Source organism: Copadichromis virginalis, linkage group LG14 (genome assembly GCF_057382275.1).
Source record: "Copadichromis virginalis isolate Kocher_CV1m ecotype Utaka linkage group LG14, C_Virginalis_male_GT1.1, whole genome shotgun sequence".
In the NCBI taxonomy this organism is placed as follows: Eukaryota; Metazoa; Chordata; class Actinopteri; order Cichliformes; family Cichlidae; genus Copadichromis; species Copadichromis virginalis.
In genome coordinates this window covers 12860456-12881242 of record NC_140631.1, presented here as the reverse complement: position 1 = coordinate 12881242, position 20787 = coordinate 12860456, and the positions used below count along the sequence as shown (strand labels likewise).

The 20787-nt window shown below is 43.3% G+C and overlaps 1 protein-coding gene across 4 annotated transcripts; it reads left to right on the top strand.

The window, feature by feature from the left end:
• Positions 1–28: 28 nt before the first annotated feature.
• git1 (G protein-coupled receptor kinase interacting ArfGAP 1) lies at positions 29–20323 on the top strand. Of its 4 annotated transcripts, none has more exons than XM_085479351.1 (21): positions 29–476; positions 5856–5989; positions 8179–8291; positions 8986–9091; positions 9674–9760; positions 9873–10003; positions 10136–10230; positions 10363–10405; positions 10585–10629; positions 11699–11747; positions 12104–12176; positions 12773–12870; positions 13644–13752; positions 14107–14231; positions 15245–15397; positions 16203–16538; positions 17763–17825; positions 18168–18244; positions 18520–18690; positions 19875–19938; positions 20037–20323. In XM_085479351.1, the coding sequence occupies exons 1-21, from the start codon at positions 425–427 to the stop codon at positions 20250–20252; spliced, it is 2340 nt and encodes a 779-aa protein (XP_085335477.1). In that variant the 5' UTR covers positions 29–424; the 3' UTR covers positions 20253–20323. The 4 variants fall into 4 exon arrangements, with proteins under 4 accessions (XP_085335477.1, XP_085335473.1, XP_085335474.1 ...); XM_085479347.1 differs by lacking the exon at positions 10585–10629 and adding an exon at positions 11056–11082 and having other exon boundaries at positions 30–476; XM_085479348.1 differs by lacking the exon at positions 10585–10629 and having other exon boundaries at positions 30–476.
• Positions 20324–20787: the final 464 nt, after the last annotated feature.

The following is a 20787-nucleotide window of genomic DNA, read 5'->3' as shown; positions in this document are numbered from 1 at the left end:
GTGTGTGAGAGAGAGAGAGAGAGAGAGAGAGAGTGAGCGCGTGTGAGTGAGCGCGAGCGCGGATACTGTCAGGTAAAGAGCTGCCGTCTCTCGGTGAGTTGCAGGCAATGCAAGGAACAGATTTACTGTAGCAATATTCCGAGATGAGATCCTTTATACAAACAGATTAACTATGTTCACATAACTTGGATCCAGCCTCGGAGTTCATCAGCGAACGTGGGCGAACAGACCGCTGGAATTAACGGGAAGCTCAGTCGTCGTCAGCTGGCCGGGGGAAAAGCCGATCATACCACCCGGCTTCCGGGGATTCAGGGGCCGCATCGGTTGACGGCAGACGTCGGTCTGTAGCTCCGGGGGGGGGGGAAGACGGGCGAATATTCACATCATCGCCGACATCCACCTCTTCGTTTCATCCACTTTCGAGATGTCGAGAAAGCTACAAAGAACAGAAGTCTGCGCTGACTGCAGTGCGCCAGGTAAGGAACAGAAAAAAAGGAAAACAGACCATGGGACTGGAACAATGCGTCGATGGGGGCGACGTGGTGGGAGAACAAGGCCGAAGTTGCTGTCATTGTCAGAGGGTCTGCAGAGCAGGAAAACGGCCAGGGCTGCAAAGCGTCGTTTAGGCCCAAAATAAACACTGGAAAAAATAGGCGTGTTGCCACAACGGGAGAATATCTCTAGCTAACAGCTGCTCAACGTTAATGTAAACCATTGAATAACTTGATAGGTATATTTATTTGACCATGGCCATATGTAAGAACGAGTAGTTTATTTGGGGCAGTTTAAGATCCCATTGTCAGCTTTATGCTGCCTTTCCACTCGAAGAGACGTTTGTTTTGATTTTCGTGACCGGGACAGACTTCCGAACACGTTAGCTTAGCTTGGCTAGCGAGCTGGCGATTTTGAGTCATTATGCAGCTGTGTGATAGAAGAATTTATGGTAGAGTGAATGTCCTAAGATATAATAATACATTTATATCGATGGACAGCTATCATATTGTTAGCACTTGCCCGTGGCTTTTGGAGTTCGTGCTTTTTATACTGCTAGCTTAGCTATGACGTTAGCTACTTTAGCTAACTTTTGCTAAACGCCAAGTTATTGCCAAGCTGATTCAGCTAAAGCGTCAGCGACCAGTCAGTAGCTTTAACAACAATTTGGCTTAAAAAATACAGTAAAGTATCAAAAACTTAATTAGAGTTTCTGTTTGTTTAACTTGATAATTTTAGAATATCTCCAGTAAAGTTAAGAAATAAAATAGTGAGAATTAATAGGAGTAAATTCAGTTTACAGTCATCCTAAGTGGGAGCACAGTTCAACATAAACCTGAAATGAGCCATACCTGTAGTTGTACCTCAAAATCATTTAAAAGCCACCTCAGTTCCATTAATCTAGTACAACACAAAGTTGTTGTTGTTGTTTTTAAAGGAAAAGGGACATAATTTCTAGCTTCACCTGCCTTAGCTTTCATCCATACTGTTCAGGGCGTAGTGATTTCCACTACAATGGCCATCCATAATTCTAGCTTAGTTTCCAACCCACTTCTCCTTTGGCCCCATCTGTGTTTGTTAAAATCTGAGTTAGAGACAATGTCAATAAGACCCTTCGTATGTAGCCCCAAATGCACGTGCTGTTTCAGTTCGATCCCCTTGATCATTGGTGATCTTGTGTGCCTTGCTTGCGTTCATTCATGTATACATGTGCAGCAGCTGCTCTTATGACAGCTGCGACCCCTGATAACTCTTAACTGTCTAATAGGGCTGGGTATCGTCACTGATTTCTAGAATCGATTCAATTCCGATTCACAAGGTCCCAAATCGATTCGATCCACGATTCGATTTAATTTGATTCGATTCGATTCGATTTAAATCTGGGAAAGTTTGACAGTCAGAAGTATAATTCAGATCAGAACATTTACATATTTTTGTATCTATAAAAAGGAAGCTGACACTCGCAAGACTTTATCCAAGGTGTGAGCATCACAGCAGATGCCTTTGTGTCAAAGTAGCTGAGGATAAAACACAGAAAAACATGAAGGTGATTTTCCTGGCCTGGGATTTTATAAAAATATTCTGCAGTACATCAAAAACGAAAGAAAACCATTAATTAATGAACATTACCTCTGACGTTACAGCGGTTTTATTAGACACGCGGCTAAGCATTTTGCATTTTGAATAATATTAAAAAGTTTAAATTTGTTCAGTATTGAACAGCAGAAATGAGGTTTTCTTTTCGGAAGAATGTAAAAGGGAAAAAAACAGCGGCCGACAGCGCTGTAAACAACAGTAGACTTGTGCGTAACAAGCAAGCGAATAATGAAGAAAGCGAAACTGTTCGAGAGAGGTAGAGAGGGGGAGGGAGAGAGAGAGAGCTGCGCATCGCAATGGAAGCAAAACAGTAAAAGAGTGAATTCATGACGATGTTTATGTGAAGCGTTTGGATCTTCTTTTGCTGCTGGTTCGGTCAATATTGTTTGGAGAGAGATCAAACTAACAGCTTTAGAATCAGCGCATAAAGGGCGTGAACACAAAGCGCGGACCCGGATCAGCGAGCTGTCGGCTTTCAGCCCCGACTGTGAGAAAGGCGACATCTAACTGATTCTGATCCGCGGGTCGCGCTGTGTGTTTAAGTCTATGTGCAGAATCCCTGTACCTGCTCTCATTTACTGTTTGGTGGTTCTTGAAATTTTGTGAGATGTCACCAGAGATTCTGGCATTTCGGACAAAATAAATTTATATTAAAAAATCGATTCAGGATTTTAATGAATCGATTTTACGTTATCCAAGCCAGAATCGATTTTAATCGATGAATCGATTATAAAAACCCACCCCTATGTCTAAATGCTGCAGTCCAGCCTTGCATTGTACACCTTGCTATTATTACTTACTAACATGCTTCAGCACCTATTTTCCTTTTCTGGTTCCCCTTGAGTTACTTTTTACATACTGATGAAACCCCAGCTGAACTCCTTTCGTTGATACTATATTAACTTGCAGAATAATTAAATGCACATTATCTGTGACATATTAGTTATATTTTAAAGCTTTAGTTTATTTACTAGACAAAATAAGGCATTCACAATGGTAGATGGCTTGTTCGCGTACCTGTTACTAGCCGTGCATTTCTTCTACAACCATCATCTCTCTGCATGCAGCCCCTCCTTGCGACTTACGCACACACGCACGCAGTGCTTTCTGCAAAATGCTGACCTAGCCCCTGGTGACAGGCCACCTCCCTACTACCCAGCTTTGTGTCATACTGGGGGATAACTCAATGGCATGGCTACAAAGGACGACTGATACTCCTTTTCGTAGCCAAGCTTCAGGAGTCTTTAATGTCACACCATGGCAATCTGCACAGTTTACGGGCAACAATGAATCACATCGTCACTATAGTAAACTCTTTATTTCGCACAGATGCATTTGTTTAGGAAACTGAAACTCTTGTGCAACTATTCACAGAAGAGAACAGCGGGGTTGAGTCGATATGTCGTGTTGGTGTCCCTGTCAGGCTTTGCTGTTGTTGCTGTGTTTGGTTAAAATTAGAAGTAAGATGGAGTAAATCCGGCAAGCTGACACTTAGTACAATTAAACACTGTATTAATTGTGTTTATATTGTATATAAACACATATATGTGTATATATTGTGATATACACCAAACAAGCCTGAAGCTAACTCGTTAACGGCCAAAGTATGCAGATGTGTGCAACATGTTATCTCAGTGTTTAAGAGTGGAGTGTAACACAATTTTAAAAACTTGCACTCATTTGTAGCATATGTTTTTGTGCAGGGTTAGCTGACACTTATAAAAACAAATGCTATACTAGATTGATGAATTAGGCCAACTTTAGGCACCATTATGCAGCAACATGCTGCAGATTTCACCAATACAGCACTGCTAATAGTCTATCCACTTCTAATAGCTTAATGGCATAGCCTCATATTGATTTAGCAGACCAGGCAGATAGCCTAGCCTGTGGGAGTTTTTTTTAATATTTATTACACAGATTAAGGAATTAAATTGCTGAGGCCTTTAAAGCCTACGGGGCTGCTGTTCTAAACTGAGCTATTGCTTTTTTCAAAGCCATTTTGCATTTCATATTTCTTTTTTTCCCCGCTTTTTTTCTATGGGCAAAAAGACTTAAAGCACGCCGGTTCATCTGATGATGGACTATTTTAGCTCCATTAATACCCTAAGCCCAGACAGTTTTTATCCCAGGCTGAGTGTGACCAACACACATTGTAGATATGTGTGTGCGTTTGGGCGTGAACAGTGTGCATGTAAGTGTGCAGATGCTTGTTTTGATACTGCAGACTGTGTTAGTTGTGAGGCATTCATCGCGTCAGGGTCCTGAGGGCATAAACATAACCCAGACTCAGTCTTTCAGTGTCATTGGACTGGCACTGGCCTTTGCTGCTGCCCTTCACTTCCTCACCTCATTTGCACCCATTTAGAGATATGTTTCTTCTCTTAGGTATTAAAACAGGTTTCTTTGTCAAGCCATTGTAATAAACTAGTAATATTTAGTGGTGGCAGCAAAGTACAACTTGTCTCATTCCTAGCTGTTTATGACTGTAAGGTGCAAGCTAACGTGTATATTTGTAAAAATGCTATTTATAACTGTTTCTTATCAGACTTGCACAGTTCTTCACAGGAATATCTAAAATTGATTGCAATCAGAGCCTGACCAAGCAAACTGATATTATAAGCCAGTATTAACTATTTGCTCATCGGCTTTAGCGTTTATAACAGATGATAAATGAGAATAAAAAAGTAAAAGATAAAAGGGAGAAACACCCTTCAACTGTGTTTTGAGTGTTGCATAGTTTGTCAACCAGAGGGCAGTCTGCAACACCAGCTGATCTGGGCAAAGTCGGGGAGAGCGTTAATGAGTAAATACATACATGCACATAATGAATGTTAGGGAAATCACTTTAATATGTAATATGCCTAAAAGAAAAAAAAAGACTATCTGATATATGGAAATGTCGAATCATCTGTCCATCAAATTTAGGATCACGGAGGGGCTGGAGCCTATCCCATGGTCATAGGGAAAAAGGCGAGGTACAGCCAGCTTGGACAGGTCGCCAGCTGGTCGCAGGGCTAACATATAGAGACAGATAACCATTTGCACCTATAGGCAATGGGGAGAACATACAAACTAAACAGAAAGGCTCCGGCCAGATGGGCTAATTTGAGTCTCAGACCTTCTTGCTATGAGGCAACAGTGTTAACCATGTAGCTGTGTCCACATAGTTGTGCTTTCACATGATTCATTTCTGCATTATTTAAGTCAGTTTTCAGAGTTAATATTTAAAAATGTCTAGTTCTTGTCTTTTCAATAACCCAGTTTTTATTCAAAATTCTCTCAGTTATAAAAGCCCTTTGATTTATTACTGACATATACATCCTGCTTTACTCTTAATGTGCATAATACAAACCAGGTGCTCATTCAGCTGAGAAATGTATAAAACTTAGAAACTTAATTGGAATATCTGTGACAGGATCACTGTCTGGTACTCATCTTTATTTTATCCATCATGTGGTTTTGCTCAGAAGCAGATAAAAAGACCTATAAAAAAAGACGCACATATGTTTGACTTGATATTGACTGAAGCCCAAAAGAGTAGCAGTGTAGGTAGACTGCATCTCTTCCTTGGGAAAAATGGCATTATAGTTGTGTAGTAAACTGTAATTTGGACCACCCACGTCATAAATCGTGGATATTTATGAGTATGTTCGTGTGGCCTGGATGGAAAGCACTTAATATTTTTAAAAATCTCCAAAATCTAATTATCAGTCACAGTGTGCTTATGAAAATCCTAATGCTTTCTGTGTATTTCTGTCTGTCAGACCCGGGCTGGACCAGTATCAACCGAGGGGTCCTGATTTGTGATGAATGCTGTTCGGTCCACCGCAGTTTAGGCCGCCATATCTCCATAGTCAAGCACCTGAGGCACAGCGGATGGCCTCCCTCCCTACTGCAGGTAAGTCTGAGAAATGAAGAGCGAAGGAATGAGAAACGGGGAAGGGCTTGTGAGACAAACGCAGTACCCAGAATAGTGCCACCGAAAGAAGAGCTACTGCAGAAATCTTAGTCAGCTCAGAAGATGCAAATCCACAGTACTGCAGTTTGTGTTTATTTTTTATTTGATCATCTAGTTTAACTTTGATCTGTGAGTCTGTCTGTACTCTTGTTGTATATCTGTGTTCGTCTCAGTATGGCCTTAATGCAGGTTTAGGTGCTTAGTGCTGCTTCAGCTTCATCCTGTAATTAAGGAGGCATGAGGAGTGTGGGAGTTTTTGGCTTTATTGGTTTTATAACCAGTTTTGATTCCAGTGTAGAGCACAAATGTGTATCAGGGTTGTTCTGCAGCTTTACTGAAGATAATTTAGATTTATTTCGTAACACATTATATGTGTTAGATAATAGTTACAGAAATCACTGTGACTGTGAGCTATATGATACTGAATTATGAAAATAAGCTGTTAAACTAATTTCTTCCAATATTTTCTGGCCAGTCCAGAAATTATGTTTCAGTGATGCACTGGAGTCATAACACTGATGTAATTTTAAAACATATAGAACTGCATTAGCATCAGTAGACCCCAGGAAGTCTTCTACTTTCTGAATGTGACTTTTGCATGTTGTAGAAAAGCATCGTTTTCATGAAACATTTGCTAATGTTAGTAAATGTGATGGTCTTGTGACCTAAAGAAATACACACACACACACACACACACACACACACACACACACACACACACACACACACACACACACACACACACAATCAATGTATGGTGGTTCCGGCCCTGTGCACCTCTAAGGGTATTTGCACACGTGCGGTTTTTGATCCGTTTAAGTCAAACTTGGTTCATTTTCCTTTTTAGTGTGGTTCATGTGTGCAGGTGCAAACACTGTAATCACACTCAGGTGCAGACCACAACGACTGCACCGAGAACCTTTGGAGGGGTTTATGGTGTGAATGTGATCCCACCTAGATCCAAACCAATTAGCAAGTTTGAGCTAAAAACATCCAGCAGCCACACAGGGTTAGGGGTTAGAATCTGATAGATCTGCAAATGCTAATGAAAGTAAATTCTGTTATAGTCCAGAACACAGCGCCTTCTTCCAGACACATCTGGCTAGTAAGCAGACTGAACATTGTCACGTGGTTTGTAGTGACACATTCTGGTTCACTTGGAGTTCACTTGGATTTTTCTCTGCGTGAAAACAAACCAAAGCACGGGGGAACGGCTACAAGTTTACCGACTCATTAACTGATTTGAACCAGAGTACGAATCAGATGTGAAAACGCCCTAACAGCAGGTTGTCTGTGGATGAACGGGTGACAGAGTCATGGGCAGCGGAGGCTCACTGGAAAGTGAAGGTTGGACTATGTGGTCTGATTCTACAAACATTCTACTATAGCTCACGTTGCTGAAAAGGTTACTGCTGTCAGAATACACAGAGCATCACAGTAGGGCCTCAGCTGTAGACCAGACAGTGCGCCCATGCTGACCCCAATCAGCTGCTGAAAGCACTAACAGTAGGCACATGAGGATCAGTACTGGACCACAGAGCAATGAAAGAAGGTGGCCTGGTCTGATGAATCATTTCTGCACCGCGCAGCTTGCAGGACTTCAATGTTTAAACTTAAAGGTTTCTTTGCAATCTGTTGCTAACATCTTGGTACCAGATACCACAGCACACAGGGTCCAGTGGAGTCCGTGCCTGGATGGGTCAGGGCTGTTTTGACAGCAAAAGGGGGACCAACACAATATTAGGCAGGTGGTCATAATGAGCTGATCGCCTGGTTGTTGTACAGAAAAAGCTTCTAGATTGATAATCCATTTCTCAAATTGTAGAGGTACTTTATCTTCATAAGAAACTGCCTTCCCATGATTGGGCGCACAGTCGTAGCATCTTCAGTAGACAGCGTCTCCAAGCAGAGAATATTGCTTTTTCTTTTTTTCAGGATATTGAAACCTAATTTTCTGTGATTAACAGTCAGTTTAGCCAGAGGATAACACATTTTTCTTCCGTGTGACAAACTCCAAACACACTGCTTTACACTGACTTTAATAAAACATGCTCATGACAGCAAACCATCACTGAGTCACTTCTGTGTGTGTGTGTGTGTGTGTGTGTGTGTACGCGTTTGTGTTTCAGATGGTTCAGACCTTGGCCAGTAACGGGGCCAACTCCATATGGGAACACAGTCTCCTGGACCCGGCTCAGGTGCAGAGTGGCCGCAGGAAACCGAACCCCCAGGACAAAGTCCAGTAAGTATGCTCTGCACGGGCTCAAAATCCACATTAGGACACAGAGAAATTATTGTCCCTTTGTAAGCATAATTTTTCTCTCTCTCTCTTTTTTTTTGACTGGTGAAGAACAATTGCAACTAGTATTTGTTTCTAAGTACATTAGTGCATTGTGGGCTGAAATATGGCTTTGGGAGAGTCATGAGATCGGGACCCGCAGGAAAAATATTTGCTCATTTCTTTTTCACCGGAAAATGGAGGTTTAGTGTGAACTGCCTCTTAAAAACCTCTGCAGTGTTCATCAGATTTATTTCTTTATCCGTTTATGTAAAGCAAACTGGGAAACTAGGCATAACCCATCAGTTCGGTTCACTGTAGAGATTATTTATTACTGCTGGGGGGCTGTTTGTCTATTATTACAGCACTTTCTGTGTCTGTACCTCACAGAGAAAGGCGCCTGATCTTTCTATTTGATGAGAGTGAGGGGGTGAGAGAGAAAAATGAAGTCAAATCAAAATGACCTTACCTCTAGTGGGGCTTCAAATCCCTCGGTGGGGCGCCATATGCACTTGCAGTCATGATGCTAAAACGCATTTTCCTGTATAACAGGGTTTATTGCATGAATTGCAGTTCCACATATTTTGTCCTCGAGTGTTCTTGTTTACCTTTGAGGCCTGGGCTTTTGGTAACCATCTCAACTTCCCCTCCTGTGCAGTCCCACCAAGTCAGAGTTCATCAGAGCCAAATACCAGATGCTCGCATTCGTGCACAAGCTGCCCTGTCGTGATGACGACGGCGTCACCACTAAAGATCTCAGTAAGGTAAGAAAACGTAAACACAGCTGCTGACTTGAATACGTGCGACACTTGTTTTTTCTTGATAAACAATTAGAGAATAATTTAACTCGACTTGTCATCTGTAGACCTATAAGCATGCTTTCTTTTATCCGCTAAGTGAAGGATTCTGCACTTGTTTGGATGATAACAGAAAACCAGTATTGTCTTTAATCTGCGCTCTAATGTTACTCTGTACTGAGCTGATGGGTAGGATGTTATGAGTTCAGGTTAATTAGCCTATACTGACACAGCTATACTGTGGAACAGCAAGTCTAAGCACAAAGGTTGTTTCCTTTATGAATGTCAGTAGCAGACGTTGCACATAAGCATGCACTCAGGCAAACACACACAGATGCTCTTTTACTTATTACCCCCCCCCCAACCCAGCAGGGAGTGATCTGAATGACACAGCAGGATGCAACAATCATCTCTAGCGCTGTGCTGCCTCTATGGGCTAATAAGGGAATTCAGTTTGTTTCCTTCTCTCTGTGATGTTTAATCTTTCCGCCCTGACTCCCCCCGTTTCTCTCTCTCCTCTCTACCTGTCTGTTTCTCCCTCTCTATTAGCAACTTCATTCAAGCGTGCGGACGGGGAGTTTAGAGACGTGTCTTCGGCTCCTGTCCCTCGGCGCTCAGGCCAACTTCTTCCACCCGGTCAGGACAAAATAAATCTACCACTGACTCACATTTTGTCTTGTGCTGTTAACTTACTCTCTTTATGCCAGGCGTCTCTGTTTGTGACTGTGTTTCTGTGTGTGTCCCACAGGAGAAAGGCACTACCCCACTTCATGTGGCAGCCAAGGCAGGCCAGATCTTGCAGGCTGAGCTGCTCGTGGTGTATGGTGCAGACCCTGGATCGCCTGACATTAACGGACGCACACCTATGGACTATGCTAGGTACAGGAATTTGAAAGCACAATTCAGTAAATACAAAACCTGCATTTAGACCCTGTTCAGCTCTGGAATTGAGTCATCTAATGGTAAACACAACACAAGTAGAATCATTTCATGTGCGCGTGTGTGTTCCAGGCAGGCGGGCCATATAGAGCTAGCAGAGCGTCTGGTAGAGTGTCAGTATGAGCTGACGGACAGGTTAGCCTTCTACCTGTGCGGTCGGCGTCCAGGTAACCTAATGCACCAGTTTTTCTTGTTTTTGTTCTCCTCTTCACATGCCTTTAAGCACAGCAGTTAACCTCAGTAACGTACTGTGGTAGATTTTTGTTACTTGGTTGTTACGTTTTTCTCTTCTCTCCCAGATCACAAGAATGGCCACTATATCATTCCTCAAATGGCAGACAGGTATGGACCAAATGATCATTTTTATTGTCTTAAGTTGATTATGAACAGCTGCAAGTCTGTTGTCGTTTAATTGCCTGAAAACAAATATCTACATGATTAAACTTGCAGCTGCCAAACTTGCCTTACTTCTGTGACTGCTTAATTTCTCTGTCTGACATGTATGTATTGATATAATTTAGTGTTCTGACCACAGGGTGGCACCAAAGCCCCCACAAAGGAGTTAGGTAAAGGAAGTCTTTATTAAGCTGTCTGTTCACTGTGAATTTGGTGAGGTAGATACTTGAAGCGCGCTTGGTTAAGTAATGCTGAACTGCAGCGTGGATTTGAAAGACACACGAGTGCTCAGGCCGTGACACATCGAGTTCAGCATTTCTTAGCACGGCTTCTTTCACTTGTTTGATGGGTGCTGGGTTTTCTCAGCTACAGTTCAGAGATGTGTTGCACCTCCAGATCTGTTCGTTACTGAAATGGGTCTTACTTCTGTGCTGTCATCTTAACTCCACTTGCATCTGTTCTGTTTCTGGTGAATGGTTCCTCTTGTTAACAACAATTAAAGCTGTTTTCATGTGGCTTTTCTTCCCCTTCTTTCTGTCTGTTTCTCTTGTTTTTCTCACTTCTGTTCTCCATTTCGCTGTGCTTGGTGGAGTCAGAGCTCGTCCTAAGTGCCCGACACAGAGGTATCTTTACTTTCCTTGTTCTTTTTTCCCCCAGAATCTCTTTCTCCCCATCGGTCCCCTCTCTGTATACTTCCATCTCTCATGTATCCCACAATGCATCCAGCTTTTCTTGAGTGGCATTGAACAGTTGTTTATAGATTATAAAGCTGTAAAGATTTAAACAGATGTAAACAATCAAGAAGTCTTGTAACTGAAAGACTGTCGAGTGTTTGAATCACACCAGGCTTTTTCGCATATTCAAAGTTTACTTCCGCGTGTATCCTTAGTGACATCTTTGGCCATAGCGAGAGCATATTTAAAGAGTTTCAGATCAGTCTTTAAAGCTTCGAATCTCTGTAATCTCACTGTGTCACAAACTTGACACCCATACAGCATAATATGTGAAAGCCAACTCACATTTATATTGCTGTTGTTACCTGACCAGCAGTCACCAGTAGAACAAGTTGTCCCGCCTTCCCTCCTCATTCTAGAAAAAACTCCCTTTCCACCTCCACCCCTCTCACTTTTTTTCTTCCATCTCATATCTCCCTCCCCTGTCCCCTTCCTCCCTGCGACTTTATTCCACTGTATATTTACGATGCCTTTTTGATTGTCATCTTCTGTGTTTTTGTTCTAGTCTGGACCTCTCAGAACTGGCCAAGGCTGCCAAGAAGAAGCTCCAAGCGGTGAGTTGAATTTACATAGCTTATGGTTATAATGTCAAAAGCAACAGGCTGTTGTGTTTTGGGGGGATTTGTTTTTTTTTTAAACAGGTTCTTGAAAGTAAAAAAATAAAAAAATAAAAAATACAAGAAAAGAGTTTTTGTTGGGTGAAAAGAAAAGTTGTTGTCACAAACAGATTTTCTGCTCATAGCTGTTTGTTCTCTCCATGTCAATCTGAGAGATTGTTATTAAATTCATTTTATTTCATCTGCTCTCTCTGGTTTGTCACGCTGATGCTTATTGTTCAGCACGTGCTGTATCTATGTAGACATGTAGAATAAGACCCGCTAATGTCAATTTGTGTGCGCATGTGTGGCAGCTCAACAATCGGCTGTTTGAGGAGCTAGCAATGGACGTCTATGACGAGGTGGATCGCAGAGAAAATGATGCAGGTGAGCCTTATCGCTTCCTTTATACCCTCTACGACTGTCTGCCTGGGCCTGTGCGTTTGGGCTTTTTCCCCTTTGTGGACCAATTGATGTTGAAACAAACTAGAAAAATGTAAAAACTTTTGAGGAAAAGTTATGGGAGTGAAGCTGATATAAAGATAAGAAGCGCCAAAGAAAGAGGAAGTGAAATGAAGGACAGGGCGACGAGAGAAGGGAAAAACTGCTAAAGAGGAAGGCCAAAATGTTTTGAGTGAAAGAGGGGGAGGAGAATGGAGCGAGGAAGTGCCTCGCAAATTCTTGAGTCTCTCTCCTCCTCTTCGCTCTTTCTCTTTTTTCCTTCTCTTCTCTCCCTTTCCTTCAGTATGGGCAAAAGTCAGAGCGCGCTTTCTGACTGAAGCACACAGGTAAGTAGCAGGGATAGACTTGTAGACACACCACCAACAGCACACACAAAACTGCACTGTAAGAGATTCGCTGTACTTTGTTTATATCTCTGTGGATGTGTGGGTGGATGGGCTGCGTGTGGTTGGATGTGGGCGACCTTGTTGTTTGAACGCGCACTCACAGATTTATTTTCTGCTTTACGTTTTTGTGTCCAGTGTGGCTTACGACCCAGAACCACAGCACTCTGGTAACAGAACGCAGCGCAGTCCCTTTCCTACCAGTCAACCCTGAATACTCTGCAACGCGCAACCAGGTAAACACGCACATACTTGTATACGTTTGTAATGACTGATTTAAAGGAACAGATAGGGGGGGGAGGAAAAAAAGACAAAATGGAGATTTCTTATTTCTTAGATAGGCAGTTTATGTGTTTGTTGGGGGGGGGACAGAGAAAGGAGTGTGAAATTAGCAGCGGCTGTTCCTCAGATGTGAGAGTGTAATCTTTCTGCACTCTCTCTTTATCTCTCTAGCTCTCCCTGTGAGGTAGAGAGCGAAATCTCAAGTCCACTTACAAAGTTTATAGTCATCTGAATGGCTCATTTTTGGTGTAAACACTCAAACCCAAGTGTACACACACACATACAAACAACTCCCACATGGCCACGTTTGCTTTCACGTGATTGGGCAGTTCACTGTGGTCAGAGGCTCCTATTTATGGTCGAAAACAGAAGAAATCACATCTTTAGAGTCGAACTTCTGTGAATGGTTTTACACTTTGGTAGGAGCTGACCTTCTTGTGCTCTTATGCAGATGCCTGGACGCTAACCTAATTGTAGAGTTTATGTTCCTTTGCACATGTTGTGTTGCTGTGTGTGTTGAGAGTATGACTGTGTTTTTCCACAGCACATGGTAACTGACCACAGCAGTCACACAGGCACTGAACCACTGACTATGGGCCCCATTGTATTTGTCTCATACTCAGCTCATGATTTTAAAAAACAAAAATGCGGAACTGAATTTCAGGCTTTGATGCCAGTGTTTGTGTGCGCATGTGTTTGTGTAACTCCCGGCTTGTTCTTTTCTCAGGGCCGCCAGAAGCTCGCCCGTTTCAACGCCCGGGAGTTTGCTACCCTCATCATCGACATCTTGAGTGACGCCAAAAGGAGACAGCAGGGAAAAGGTCTTAGCCCTACTGGTGAGACTGGGAGGGAGGGCTAGACTTTAAACTTTGAAGGCAGTGCCATCTAACCTGATTAATATGCACGATGCATAGATATCCATTTATTGATTTATACCAGTGTGCAAAAGTCTGCAAAGCATAAAACCTTAAAACTTTTAAAATCACCTGTGTCGCAGCAGCAGCACAGTTATAAGAGAATCATTCCTGTGTGACAGTTTATTCTTACATGAAACGGTCAAGTACGACACACAACTGTGTTATTACTTTAAGCACTCCCAGGAGAAAGATCACGTTTGAGAGAAGAGCGAGTGCTAATATTACGTGAAAGAAAACTGTAAATGGGCAGATTTTTCTTCTCCTTGTTATCAGACCCGCTGGACCTGGGCATCGATGATGACCAGCACGACTACGACAGTGTAGCTTCTGACGAGGACACAGACAGCGAGCTCACCACCCAGAACAACAACAACACGCAACGTAGCAACCGTGCAAAGGTATACAGCGTGACACACTTTTTTTTTCTCTAAATAGCTACCCTTTACCCCACATTTCTGTGGCTTTCATACTTGTTAATCACCATTTTGATGTGTTTCCTTTCCCTCTATCCCTGAATTTCATTCAGTCATATTAGTAAGCAAAGCTTTTCCACAGTTTAGTGGCTTGAATGACTGCTTCTCCCAACATGCTTTGCGGAAAGTGGCCATACTCATGGCTGCCACATAGCTCCTGAGTGACATCATCAGCTATTCTGGGTCCCTGTCAGACAAGGCATTGTTCATGCACAGAGAGAGCGTGTGTAATGGGAGGGAAAAGAGAAGGAGACAGATTTAAGAAACAAAAGGAAGGAAAAATCATGTGGGAGGGGTAGAAGTGAAGCTAAACCAGTAACAAGCTTCTTTTCATGCTCAGGGTAAAACCCCGCCAAGCTGGAGGATCTACTCGCCTTTAAATCCAAGGAAATATATGGATTTGTTGTTTTACGGTGCTCACAGCATCGAAGAATTGTGTGTTCTAGTATGAAGCAGGGGGTAATAGAAGTAGTGGCGAATGAAGCACAAGCAGAAGGCTATAAAGTGTAGTTTATGAAAGGTGTATTTATTGGTTTAATTCCAGGGAGTGGTAGAGGGCTGAATCTGAGCAGGCTGTGGGGTGGCAGGAAGTGAGTGGGAATATTGAGAGCAAGAACTAAAGGTCTAGTGTGTGTGTGTGTGTGTGTGTGTGTGTGTGTGTGTGTGTGTGTGTGTGTGTGTGTGTGTGTGTGTGTGTGTGTGTGTGTGTGAGAGATCCTACCTTCAAGTTAGGCCTCTTCTTGCCTCAAAGCCACGGCTGTTTTTTTGTTTTTTTTTCCACAGCTTAAAAAAAATGTATAAATTACAACCACATTTAGAACCTTGTTAATGCATGAATTTCACTAAATACAGAATGTATTGAAGGAGTTCAGTCACAACCCCTCCCCAAATCTTTCGACCCGTTTGACCTCCTGCCTTATATGTTCCTATCGATCCAGAGTATGGACTCCTCAGACTTGTCAGATGGTCCCATCACCCTGCAGGAGTATCTGGAGGTGAAGAAGGCTTTGGCCTCCTCAGAAGCTAAGGTGCAGCAGCTGATGAAGGTTAACAACAACCTGAGCGAGGAGCTCCGGCGGCTCCAGAAGGAGGTAGGAGGAGTGCAGGTGGAACGAGAGGATTAGCAGTGACCATTCAGACTAATAAAGGGTTTGCTGCGTGGCTTCTTAGAAAGAGAATACAAAATGAATAGAAGTTGGAATAAAAGATGTGCTTGGTAATGATGACTAGAAGACACGAGGCAGATTGGTAAAAGAGATGGGGCAGTTGATTCAGACAGAAAGAGGGTATAATGATGGAGAGACAGTTGAATAAATTAATATCTTTGCAAGATGATTTTTCCCCGTCAGGGTGTTATTTACTTTTGATGGAGCTCATGTGCTGTTCATTGTTGCATCTTTTTTTTCCCCCGTGAGTCATTGTCATTTCCCTAATATGTTCATTAGCGACTGGCTTAAGTGATTCATTTATGTGTTCATCTTCTCATGTCACTGAGGATTTAATGAAGATTTGAAACAAACATAGAAAAAAACACACTGCAAATAACAAATGTGTCAGATTAGGGCGCTAGGCAACAGTACCTCAGGGCAGATGATCCTACAGTTTCCCCTCATTAACCCCTTGAACACAAACACTGTATTTTCAGGTATGTACTGTAGCCCTCCACCCCTTCCCTAAGACCCAGTCCCAGCTTATTGTAGTGTAATACCATGTGTTGCATCCCCCCCCCCTCAATACTGACTTAATATGTGAAGCCCAATATGAGCCTGAATATGGATGCTTGTTTTTGACCGTTCAGTTGACCCCCCCCAATTCCCTTCAACCTTCCCATGTTCCTCCCTCCATCCCTCCCTCCATTGTCTCATCCCTCCCTGCTGCCTTCCTCCTCTCCTTTAGATCACCCGGATGCAGACAGAGAACAGTGCGCTACGGAGGGGCCAGCAGGCTGGGGGAGCAGCTGGCCATGGGGTAGGGGGACCTGGTGGAGGTGGGGGAACAGGAGGCCACTGGGCAGTGGGTGGGATGCGAGGTGGAGTGGGTGGATTTGGGCCAGGAGGGGACCCACCGGTGCTTTCGGTGCCCTCCTCGGCCACCCCCCACTCCCACCCTCACCGGAGGGAACGCCAGGCCTTCTCAATGTACGAGCCAGGGGCGGCCCCCGGCCCCACGGCCCACGGTCCCCCAGTCCTGGACTCCCTAGTGCCCCGCCTGCAGCCCCTCAACACAGCCAGCGTAAGTTAGAACGGCCCTGTCCCCTTTCCACTCACCACCTTCGCCTCGGTGGCTCTGATTGCCTGTCTTTGGCCTGATTAAATAGGTGATGGTCTGATCCTGATCTTTACATTTCCCCCCCTCTTCTTTCCCCTTGCATCTCAGTTCTCAGTCCTTCTCTTTCAAAAGATCCAGTTGTGCACGAACCCATTTTTAAGGGAAGTTTTGTAATGGTTCAAAAAGATTTGTTATATTGAGCTTTAAAACTGCATAAATGATGGAGTGCATACGTGTGACCTGAAGGAGAAAGATGGGAAAGAAAAACAACAAAAAAGGACTGTTTCCTCTGTTCTGCTGCCTGGCAAAAGCCTCTGATACACCGCTGCATAGCCTGCTCTGCACACTTTGACCTTTTCAAACCCCTTTGACGTCTTTGCTGCTGGACAGTTGCTTAATCTGGAAATGCTGGGATCACACACACAGATGCACAGAAGTTCATTTTTGTTTCACCGCCACTTTAAAGAAAAGATATAATAAAATTTAAAAAAAAGTTTCTCATATTGCAGACAACCAGGTGAGCAGTTCAGCAGCATTTAGTTTACAGCACGTTAATAGAGCCACAGAATGCAGACACATCTCACCGCCGCACCAAGTTGGTGACTGTTTCTTCACACAGAGATTTACCTGTTTGTCTGTTTTCTGTCTGTCTGTTTCTTCACCTGTCCGTTCTTTGCTCACTGCAGTGCAGCCGTGCATCCTCTGGATGTAAGCATTCTGTCTGTCATTGCATTGTTTGCCATTTCGTCTTTGAGTTTGTAGTATTATCTCACAGTATGTAATTATGCATTTTGTTTTTCAGAGATCAACATTAGTATTGAGTGTGTGTAGTCTCTTTTTAGATGCTGTGTGCCGTGTGTAAGTCAAGCAGAAGAAGCTAGATTAGTTGACAGTATGTTTGCTTCCTGTTAGATAAGCAGCGAGGCATGTAGTGTAGAAAAAGATGATGGGCCGTTGAGTTGTTCAGTGCTGCTCTCACTGACTCGTTTGCCTTGTTTTCCTGCTGTTTATTTAAAAAGAAAACTTCTTCTCTATGTCCCCACGCTTCTTTTCCCCCCTGCTCATTTCATCATCTGTCTCTTTCTGCTAATATTTCAATTTCTTTTTAATCTTCTTTCTGGCCTCACCCATGCTCCTCCATCTCTCTCTCATCCTCTCTCTATCCTTGTGTTCCCTTTGTCTTCCCAGGTAAGGAAGGGCGGCTCAGGGAGTCCATATCTGTCTGGATCTGCAGAGATGGGTAGATACATGGTGAGCTGCTGCTGTTTTGGCTCTTCATTTCTTTTTATGATCCTCCACTTAATGCATTCAGAAAGTTGAGATTATTGGCTTACATTGTTTTATCCAAACCAGCGTCTCATGGGTCTGTTGCTGTTGGCCCTAATCCTGAGATTCAATCACAGAATATCCCTCATCCCATTAGAATTACCCACATACTAAATGTAGTGTAATATCTGTCCCATTTAATGGACATCAGTGGAAACCATCTCAATTACATGGAAACAAATGAAAATTAGAATTTTGATTGAAGAGGTATACTTACAGGACATGATGTGTGGTGATTATTTAGTTCCTGCTGTGTTTTTCTTCCAGGTCCCTAAACCAGAGAAGCACGGCAGTGGCACCGACAGCGACTACGACAACACACAACTGTACGACGCCTCAGTAAGGTCAGTGTTTGAATGTAAATCTGAAAAATTTCCTAGCTTTCTAAAACCAACTTTTCTACTTTTCTAATGATCTTATTTTTTAAATGGATTCACAGAAACTGTTTTCAATTACTTATAACACAAATGTGGAGGTAGCAGTTTTTAGTAAGAAACGAGGGGCACAAGCTGTTGACATAATGCCACATAAGGACTGTAAATGCTCATCCATGACCGTCACCTACTGTCCTCGATCTGAGGTTTTAATTGTTGCGCGGGTAATGCGTTTCCCTATCCAGTATGGGCCGCAGCAGTGAAGAGGAAGGCCGTGGGGAGCCTGAGGAGGGTGGGGAGGGGGGTGAGCCAGACCCCACCTTACCCTGCACAGAGGACGTCATACTGAAGACTGAGCAGGTGACTAAGAACATCCAGGAGCTGCTCAGGGCCGCTCAGGAGTTCAAACACGACAGGTAGGTGAAAAAATGGTGGCACAGTCCTTTTCATCTTAAAATAAAATGCATAAAAATTACAAATCTAATCGTGTCTTACAACCAGCCTGTCAGACATTGAGTTAAGCTAATGTTATGCTTATTTTTTTCTTGATTTCAATCAGAAAAAACCCTCAATATCAAATCAGATCATAGCAATTCACAATCAGTTGATGTTGACATTATGAGAGGCCGAATCACAAAGATGTGAAAGAAAGACAGAGGACAGAAACAAGAGTATACTCGGGGTGGAAATATAAGACCATGTATAAAAACTGTAAACGGTTTAAATAAAATCTCCCCCTGGGTCAGAAATGGTGAAAATGCACCAAAACCACCAAAAAGCTACTTTAAGTAGTCTTACTGTAAATTAGAAAAGAGCTGAGCAGCTCATAGACACAGGAGATCATGTGACTGCATGAAGTTTATACTGGTGCTGTGTCCCCTAACCTAAGTTTACCCTTCATGACTTTTCCAGGAGAATGAGCGGGGTGCACTCAAGTGCTCAGCTGCCGTCAGATTAATGCAAAGCAGCACATGTCTGATAGACATAGACAGCACCTTAATCTCCATTTTTAAATGGTAAACTCTGATGTGAATGATAGTCGACAGCTGCACAGTGAGAATGTAGTTGTTAACTCCAGCAGCAGTAGGCTGAACTGTTACGCTAGCAATATTTTCCAGCTTTTACTAGAGGAAGCCACATAAGAAATATAATCTCTTCAGAATGTTGTGGGTGCTTGTATTTGCAGTCTCATACTTACGGTCACCAGGGTTACCAAGGGCCAATGACGATAGGTGTAATAAGGAAAGAATGCAGTTATTGTAGTTTGAGGCTAATGCAGTGTTTCTCCTCAGTTTCAACTCTTTTGTTTTATTTAATTACAGCACACTAAACCTTTCTATTGATAAATATGGCTGGTGTTAAGAAATCGATTTAAATCTCGTTAAAAATTAAAGATTTGCTGTGTGACTTTTTCTTTTTTTACCCACCTTTAACGTGAGTCACTCAAACTCCCAGTTTGATAAACTTTGCTTCCTGGACACCAGCTCCCTCTTTACCACAGGAGTCGTTGCAGGAACCTCGCCTGCTCACCTGCATTAGTGCTGTTGCACAGTTCTTGACTCATTTGACTCTTCAGTTAAAGAATCACTTCTCTTTTCAGTTTTGTGCCGTGTTCTGAGAAGATCCACTCTGCTGTCACAGAGATGGCTTCACTCTTCCCCAAAGTAAGTGCCCCGTCCTTATGTTTTATTTCTCACACTGTGTCTCTCATCTACATCTACATCTTCTTTTTTCTTTTTTGATTGCTTCCATCTGTCTGCAGCGACCAGCACTGGATGCAGTCCACTGTTCTCTCCGCCTGTTGGCTTCCAGTGCCTCACGACTGCAGGTGGAGTGCCGTAAGGCGGCGCCTTCGGAGCCTGGCGCTCCTGCAGTAGACTACCAGCTTCTCACTCAGCAGGTCATCCAGTGCGCCTACGACATCGCCAAGGCTGCCAAGCAACTGGTCACAATCACCACTCGTGAGAAGAAACAGTGACCCGACAAAAGAAAGAGAGAGGATCAGTGCATGTGCGGTTTAAAGTGGGATGGGAGGGGGCTTCCAGGAGAGGGAGAAAGAGGGAGGGGCAGGGGGTGGGAGGGGAGTACGATCACACTACAAGATGAAGGGTAAGGAATTGAAGTGACGGGGGAGCAAGGCTGACATGAGGAAGAGAAAAGAGAAAGGAAGGGATTTGGATGGAAGCAAAGCAGAGGACGTTTGTATGATAGAAACACTACAGTGAATGGAAAAAAATTCCACAGGCGTGGAAGCGAAAGTAGGGAAGGACGAAAGGAAGGAGCCAACACGGGAACCACAGCCCGCAGGGACCTTAGCAGACTGTTGGAATGGGATGTGTACCATAAACTGCTCAAACTGTGACGAGCATACGTGTCATAGACTGCTTTATTTATTCTCACTTGTAACTCATCGTCCCTCCTTCTCCCGCTTCGGGAGGGAGGCAGCGTATGCTCCGAGAGAGAAGTAGATAGAACAGCCTCCACACCATCGCCGTCCCTCCGTCCTTACGAGG